At 47.1% G+C, this 7,825-nt stretch overlaps 1 protein-coding gene and 1 long non-coding RNA gene across 2 annotated transcripts; both read left to right on the top strand.

Annotated features, from left to right (window-relative positions):
- The first annotated feature begins 777 nt into the window (after window positions 1–777).
- Window positions 778–3,245, top strand: LOC119107427 (uncharacterized). The gene is made up of 4 exons (XM_037230862.1): window positions 778–993; window positions 1,675–1,869; window positions 2,435–2,666; window positions 3,192–3,245. Exons 1-4 carry the CDS (start codon window positions 857–859, stop codon window positions 3,243–3,245), a joined length of 618 nt encoding a protein of 205 aa, XP_037086757.1. The 5' UTR covers window positions 778–856.
- A 2,022-nt stretch (window positions 3,246–5,267) lies between these two features.
- LOC119107881 (uncharacterized) lies at window positions 5,268–6,578 on the top strand. The gene is made up of 3 exons (XR_005095287.1): window positions 5,268–5,362; window positions 5,666–5,803; window positions 6,542–6,578. It is a non-coding gene; the product is annotated as an uncharacterized LOC119107881 (long non-coding RNA).
- The last annotated feature ends 1,247 nt before the right edge of the window (window positions 6,579–7,825 follow it).

Genomic DNA, 7,825 nt, shown 5'->3' with positions numbered 1-7,825 from the left:
CTCATTGGTGGCATTATGGCATATTGAAAGTCATATGGTGTCATACTTTATGGCAAGGTGCTCGAAATCATGCTCCTCATTTCTCGCCATTTCCAGAGAGGGTCTACATGCACTGTAATGTTTCAAAGACATCTACCACTTCTTTATTCAATCTTCATTGTATTGATCCACAGAGTTTCCCTCCAAGTCACGAATTCCGTCTCTGAAATGCTTGTCAGCATATTCAACCTGCTAGTGGGATGCTCAAAGCACTTGATCTATCACTATCCTGTGGGGCACTCTGTCAGGGTATCTAGATGACTATGGCCAGACTATCTCAGGTTCATGCAGCATAATGTTGATAGAAGTAACATTATCATTGCTTTCTGCATCATATTACAAACTGTTGCATTCATGCATACTACCACAAGTCTATTTCAGGATTTTAATTTCAGTCAATGCCCCCACCTTGTCAGATGCCTGTTTTCAGTTGCTTTTCAGAGTTAGCCATGGCGAAGGTATGGGAGGTTGGCAATTTGCAAAACATCATTTGATTGTATGCATCACTGCTCTCTGCATATTCCTTGTGAAGATGGTATTGATTTAATCACCCTCACTGCGCACAGTGCCTTGGCCAGGATTTTCTGAGACAAAAGCGATTCTAAGCCACGTCTTCCATCTAGTAGTCCTCCTCCCGAACCCCCTTTTCGCCTCAATGGCGACGCCGTTGTCTTTTTTTCGCAGGTACCCGCGCTTGGTGCAGCCCTCGTGCCGACCTGCCTTGCTGCGTGTGTTTGAGCGGTGCGGATGCAGCTGGCGGCGCACTGCGAGGTTCCGCGCCTCGGCTGGCCATCACCTGCGTACAGCCCTAGCCAAGATGGCTGACAGATGCTACACAGTCGACTGCCTGCCGGACCCCGCCATGGAGGAGTTCCGCAAGCTGGTGCCCGTCCATGGTACCCTGTTCAATCGGGATGCCCTTCTGGAGGTCATCTACTCGCGCCAACACCGTCCGTGAGTTGGATTACATAATCGGTGTGCTGTGGTCTCGGCAGTTTTCTTAGATTTATAAATTTGGCCAAGCATAAATTGCAAGGCGCATATGTGAAGCACTGCCATGTAGTATGTACTTCACTTGACCCGTCACGTGCCACTTCACAATTTTAAAGGATATGGTGAAGATCACCCAGTTACTGAAGTGTAGATTTCTTTGCACGCCATGATGGTTATTTGCGAAGCTTCTGAAACGTCTTGTCGTTCCAAGCGATAATTGAGTCGTATGGAACGCCGGCGGTAATTTGTGAAGGACCGTGCTGTCCTTGACGACAGTCTCGCCTTTTCATCTCAGTTTTAAATGACAGTTGTATCTCGGATATGTCTGTGAGACGCCACCAAGATTGGCTCAATTTCTTACTCCCAAGGGCCACTGCCATGCCTTGCTCGTGACTTAACGTCGATCGTCGCACCGTGCCAGCTTGTCTATATCGCACGTACCAGGCTGGTTTATCCACCATCACCATCATGCACTTATCGTATGTTCTGTTATCACGTAGCTAATGTAAAGACCAAACCAGCCTATTCGCTCCATCAGTTAAACTCATTGACTTGTAACTAAGCCCCGGACGTCGCACTTTGTCTTCGGAGCGAGAAAATGCTGTCTTAGGCACGTGTGTAACACTACCCGCTTTTGGGCAGGGATGATGACCTGTCTGTGCGCTACTACGCGCGGATGCTGTTCCGCGAGATCCAGCGAGACGTCGTGCTGCTGCCCATGTTCCGGGAGTACATGCAGCGGCCAGTGCAGCATCTGAACGTGCCCGAAGCCTTCTATCTGATGAGCCTCTGGATGGTTCCGGAGCAAACCGACAACCGAGAGTCCAATCTCCAGACGTGAGTCTTTTATCTCTTTTTGAATCGTCCGATCTCCTTATGGAGTCCTAGGATTTGCGCGGAAACATTCTGCCAGCTCGGTTGTGTTTCTGATGTGTATGAAGGTCATGCTAAGGGGTGCAAGTTTGCATATGTCAAGTCCCTTTTCTGTGTTTATTCGTGCGGATGACACTCGATTGCAGGCCGATGTTATCTACGGTTATCGAATCCACCTTTCCCTTTATCACTTGCTCCAGCCAAATATCACGATGTGTTGTGCTTTGCAAGAAAGGCGTGAACAGAATTTGACATGCATTCTAACAAGCGATTTGGTCGAATTTCGTGTTGTTTTTTGGTGCTGAATGTGGTATTTGTCCGTGCTGTTCAAACAGCGTGATCGCCGTGATCGCGTATATTATAAATCGCCGTCAGGGCGATGGCACACAAGGCCCTCATCTCTCCCATTGCTTACGTCTTAGCTTTTTAACGTTCGTATCCCTGTCTCTTGCCCCCCCCCCCCCTCCCCCGGAACAAAGATGAACTCGGATGTGCACGTGCGAGTCTTGACCTGGTGTGGCCTTTGCAGTTGCTACAGCAAGATCGCCGGCTTGGTGTTGGATGAGCTGCGTGGACGGCTCCCCGAGCACCCGGCCGCCGCCTGGACTACGTGCAAGAAGAACCCGTTCGGACCCACGATGTGGACGGATGACCAGACGCTGAAGCTTCTGAACGCGATGAACGTCGTGCTGTATGACCAGCTGGCCCTGATGAAGGAGGACGGACCGGAGGACGGATCGGCTTCCGAACTGAGCACGCTGGTAAGTGGATTGCAATGAAGATTAATCCTCGTTCCTTGCACGTTTGAATGGGTGAAGTCACGCACAGAACATGTGCAGACTTCTATGTCTGATCTGTTTTTTTTTTGTGTTGTTATCAATGGTGGGCTGTGACTTGCAAAACAATGCTGTCAGCCATACGTTCCCGTCCGTTTGCCCTGAGGCGTATTACTGTGCTCCTCACAGATGGCGCAACACCGAACACGCTATTGTGATGTGTGCACAATCTCGAACGGTGACGGTGATGATTGACTATGATAACCATGATTAAGCGCTTGCTCATGCGGTTGTCACCAACATGTGTTGTTTTGGCTCGGTCAGTGTGGTTTAATTTATTGTTGTTTACATTTTCTTGCTATGCACTGGTACATCTCAGTAAACAGTTGTTTTGGAACCTATTGCTGCGTTTATGAATGAATGGGCTGATGGGCTCTTCGTTCTGAATATGTGTAGGTGATTGGGTTGCATGGAGCGCAACGCATTCAATGGCTTGCCATTCCTTTTCAGGTTATGTACCTTCGTCGCCACCTCCACTCTGCGGATCCGGGACGCAGACTGTAATGGGGACAGTGTACTCCTCTGTAGCCGGCATGCTGGGCGTCAATCTCCACAACGTGCAGTTACCGCACAGCTCGATGATCTGCTGGCACAAAGCGTAAGCATTGCCGAAGGGGGCGTGGGAAATGAGTCTGTTCCTCTAGCACTATCAACGGCATTGGGACAGACTGGTTGTTCAGGTCATGGGTTTTTGGGAGCTCCTGCTTTATCAATTGGTATCTAATAGCCTATTTTTTGAATTTTTTTGCCATAGGTTTTGATTTCATTGCCATAGATTTCGAACTGCTGTGATTAGTTGTGCACTTAACTATGTTTCCTCGAGCTAATCACATGATGGGAATCAGTGATGTTATGCACATCATATTTATGTTGCTCAAGAATATCGTGATTCCCAAAGAATTTGACAACTATAGAATTTGGCTGTGGATGATTTGATCACATGCATACGTTCATCTTATTATTCACCTAATTTTCATGTTGGCAATTAACTAATGTTTTGTAACTGCCGTGATCACACATGTTTGGCGAACTTCTAGCGTTCTTCCTTACGTCTTGGTACAAAGCTCTGGCAGTATGCCTGAATGTCTAGGCAGGTTTTCAATGTATAGCAGGTGTGCATAATGTGTAGAGAGTACATGCAAGCCGGGGTGTTTTGGGTGCTGCAGTAATTGTGATATTTGTTAATAAGGAATGTCGCTAATTGGTTAAAATGTAAGCCTCATGGGCGATTGGATTGCCTTCCGTGTGGGAGGCTTATGAGAAGCTTGCTTTGTGCTAAAATAAAATGCAAGATAAATAGATGTCGACGATTATATGGCATCCCTTGCAATGTAATAGTCATACCAAACCTTGAAATTTGCTACCATAATAGTCGAAAACACCTGTTACGTGTACACAACTCGTCATCACGTACAAACGTTGCATATGTTGTTGGAGTGGAATGTGTTTGTCATTCATGATCAGTGCTGCACTCAAATGAAGTGAGCAATTAAAAGTGATGGCACTGTGTTATATGTCATATTTAGCTAATGACCTTCTTCCTTTCCTTCATTAGAGCTTTGGTTACTTTCCAAACTGTTTTCTGACAAGAATACCCGAGTTATCACCGGCGTGATCAGCCTTGTCACATTTTCTCCGTTGCTGAGAATATGTATCATCTTATCTTGTTTGACATCTTGATTTTCATCCATTCATAATCACAGTAGCATGCTTTAAACACAACATTCTTATCGCATAAACTGAATCGCATTCATTCACAATGCGTTGTCGTTTTGTGTAAATTCAACATAATCATGCACTGACTGTGCTTGTCTTGCCTTGTTTGTTTGTCACTGTGCTTGTATGCGTGTTTGTTTGTGACTGCGAATATCTGTGCTGTACAGTGACATATTCCTATTCACGTGTCACATGTAGGAATTCACACAGTGTGTGTGGTAGCCTGACGTGCATCTCCTCTGGCAGGGACGGTGAAGAGTACCTGTTCATCGACGTTGTCCGCCGCGGCATGCGGCTGTCCTGGGAGCAGGTGATGGAGGAGCTGAATGCTGATCACCCGGAAGTGGACCTCCAGATGCTGGAACCCTTTCCCAGGGCAGGGGTGCGTAATGCATGGGATGTTTTCAGATTCTTGGACAACATGCCCTGTTACTTATGGAACTCATTGATATTTGAGAAGTATTCCATTTTATTTAAAAAGCGCGTGCATGACTCATTTGTGCAAAGAAACCTGATTGAATAGAGACCGACTCATTCTTGGGCTGGGAGCACGGGAGTCCCAGGTTGAGTATTTTGTGCTCTTACATGAATCTATGAGAACCAGCAGTCTTGCGACGGCTTGTGACGAGCCCTTGTATCTGTACGCTCTCGTGTGTCCGGCGGTGTGATTGTGATACCAATCCTTGTCTAACGCAGTGTATTGTGTTTGCAGCTGCTGCGTCGCCTCATCAATGGCGCAGTCCATCCGGATGTCCGCCGGCCAGGGACCGGCTTCGACCTGGTCTCGTTGGAGACGCTGGCCCTGCTGGGCCCGCAGCGACTGCCGTCCGAACACGGCCGCAATCGTTGACCTGATGTCGACGATGGCTCGTGCCCGGCCCATGTACACGCGCCGCCTGTTGCAGGTCAGTGGTCTTGGATGACGCTAGAGCTGGGCATGTGTTTTCAACAATTGTTGGAAAGATGCGTCTGGGTCACTATTATGTGCGCGATGAAAATGCACGATGGATGTGTGGGATACGCATGTGACTTTTAATATGCAAGGTTACGTTCTGGTCTCATTTTCGGTCCCCAGAAATCTCCAGCTCGTAAATGGCCTGCAATGGAGGGCTGTGCGCTGCGCCCATGGTGTTGCAACCAAAAGAAATGGCGATATGATAAGGAGTAATTAGTGATACTGTGTTTTCACTGTTTTTTCCTCCCTGCAGCAATTCGTCGAGACTAATGGCTCACTCGTGGCTGAGAACGAGAGACGTGGCCTGGAAGCGCTCATGAAACACTTCAAGAGGATGTACAAGCGGCTGGTGCGCTCCCTAGACGAACAGGAGGCTGAAGTGCAGGAACTGGTAAGAATGAACTGGATTTGATCAAATTGACAACGTAGGGAGTTAATCGTGTAGCTTCTCTTAATGCTATGCTGAGCTGTTCATGTGCATGTGCTGATGTGTGGGAGGTGGAAACGGGTTTGCGCGTGCGCCAGTTACGCGGTTGAGTGTCATGGTGTGTTGTTATGTATAATGATATGCCTGCACACTTATAAGTTAGTTTTATCTCTATTTGGTAAGGGTTAAATAGTTATCGTGAAACAGGTTTAACCCCATGCATAAGCATCATAAGCATTGTAAATTTGTGATGCAGGTTGAATCATTTCGTAGAAATTCATTTCTGTACGGTTGTTTTCTTCCATTTACTTTCTGTGATTTGTTGTGGCATTTCCTGCAGACCTGTGACCCTGGATTCGTTCCTGCTATTGTCCTTTGAGCCCATTCGTGCACCATTATATTGTCAACCTGTTGTCTGATCTATGGAATGTATTATTAACTTCTCAGTTAGTAACGTTCTCATTTAGTTTGTAGTGAGTTGTCCTCACCTCATAAGTAACCTACATGGCGCTTGTTTCGAGCATTTATGGATGTGCTATTTTCCACGTTATAGTTTCTGGGCTTACTGATTCTCGTTTTTGTCTTCTCAGCTCATGTTCTTCTCAGTTATTTCCAGCGTCCCAATGCCCGTTTTAAATCCTGATGTCTCATTATCTCCTTGTGTTGTGTGCAATATCCTCATTCTCTTTATCCGTGTTTCAGGCGGACCTCCGCGCGGCTGGCCGAGCAGTGGGCGACTACCGGAGGCATTTTGGTGTGGGTGACGTCGTCACGTACGGCGACGGGTGCCTGGCTGTGGTGTACGGCTGCTCACCATGCTACGAGATCTCACAGGTAGGAGCGGTACCAGTGGGATTGTCGTACAGGGCAGACCCTGCCTGAGGTCATTTGTCCTATTGTGTTGAGAATTGGTGTAGTGAGGTAATATTTTCTGAGGACTCAAAGGAACTGCTTTGTACTGTTGTTGCTTCTCTCAGGGCAAGCCAATCACCGCATGCATAATCATTCTTTCATTGTGTGACTTGTGCTATACGAACCCCACAACCATCGAAGTTGTTTTCTGTAATGGAGGATATGCGATGTGTGTAATATTTTGGTATTTTGTGTATGTACTGAGGTCAGGTGTAATTTGCAATGTCCTGTCTGTCTATACATCGTTTTGAATGTGTGCCCTCGCTGTATGGCAAACATCTATTGTGGTTTCATACAAGTATGTTGCAGTGGTCATATTCCCTGCTTGATTCGAAGAACCAATCGATGCATCAGGTGATAGGCACGTAAATGTATCAACTTGTTACAGTTGTGGCTAGACGCATGTGAGCTCTTAAATGGTATTCCTGCGAAGTCTCAGTGCCCCCCCCCCCCCCTCCCCCCCCCGTCCTCATCTCTGACGACGGCCGTGCGGTGTGGGTTATTGTGCTGACTCGGTGGTGTTGTTTTCAGGACTGGACGGCAAATAGTCGCGTGTGCTCCGGGCTTCAGCGCGGACACAAGCAACCCTTCTACAGCTTGCTGCTGGAGGGTGACCGGTTCGGATACATGGCTGAGGGTAAGCAGGCTCTTCAAAGTGCTCTTCACTCTATTGGAGTTTTACCTTACTATTGGAGTTTTTACATGGACCCTCCCCCTCCTGGTATTTGAAATATGGACAGGGTGCCATAAATATTTTGTTTGGTTGCATTGGACATGCTTTATGTTTTCACGAAACTCCTATATTCAGTCTGGCATGTGTACCCTGATGTACCCTGATGCACCCTGATGTAGGTTACCCTGATGTAGGTTTTCCAGCATCTTCTGTAATTTTTAGTCGTCATAAGGTTATGATTTGAAAGGCATCTTCATTACACAACCATACTGGGAAATGCACTATTAAGTTCAATTCACGCCCATGACTGCTACTCAGAAATATTCCCAGGTCGTCCCCAAACCACAGCAGATTGATGAGATGTCACAGATGTCATTACTCATCCATACTGGGAAATGCAC

The sequence above is a fragment of the Pollicipes pollicipes genome, unplaced genomic scaffold (genome assembly GCF_011947565.3).
Source record: "Pollicipes pollicipes isolate AB1234 unplaced genomic scaffold, Ppol_2.1 Scaffold_6686;HRSCAF=7923_pilon_pilon_pilon, whole genome shotgun sequence".
Taxonomy (NCBI): domain Eukaryota; kingdom Metazoa; phylum Arthropoda; class Thecostraca; order Pollicipedomorpha; family Pollicipedidae; genus Pollicipes; species Pollicipes pollicipes.
Note: the sequence above shows the minus strand (reverse complement) of the source record. Positions and strands in the feature narration are given on the sequence as shown.

Excerpts from the sequence above, each read along its gene's own strand:
- LOC119107427 (XM_037230862.1), top strand. The coding sequence starts at position 857 with ATGGCTGACAGATGCTACACAGTCGACTGCCTGCCGGACCCCGCCATG. Across the intron at positions 994-1,674 it reads TACTCGCGCCAACACCGTCC|GGATGATGACCTGTCTGTGC; the intron begins GTGAGTTGGATT and ends GCTTTTGGGCAG. Across the intron at positions 2,667-3,191 it reads CTTCCGAACTGAGCACGCTG|GTTATGTACCTTCGTCGCCA; the intron begins GTAAGTGGATTG and ends ATTCCTTTTCAG.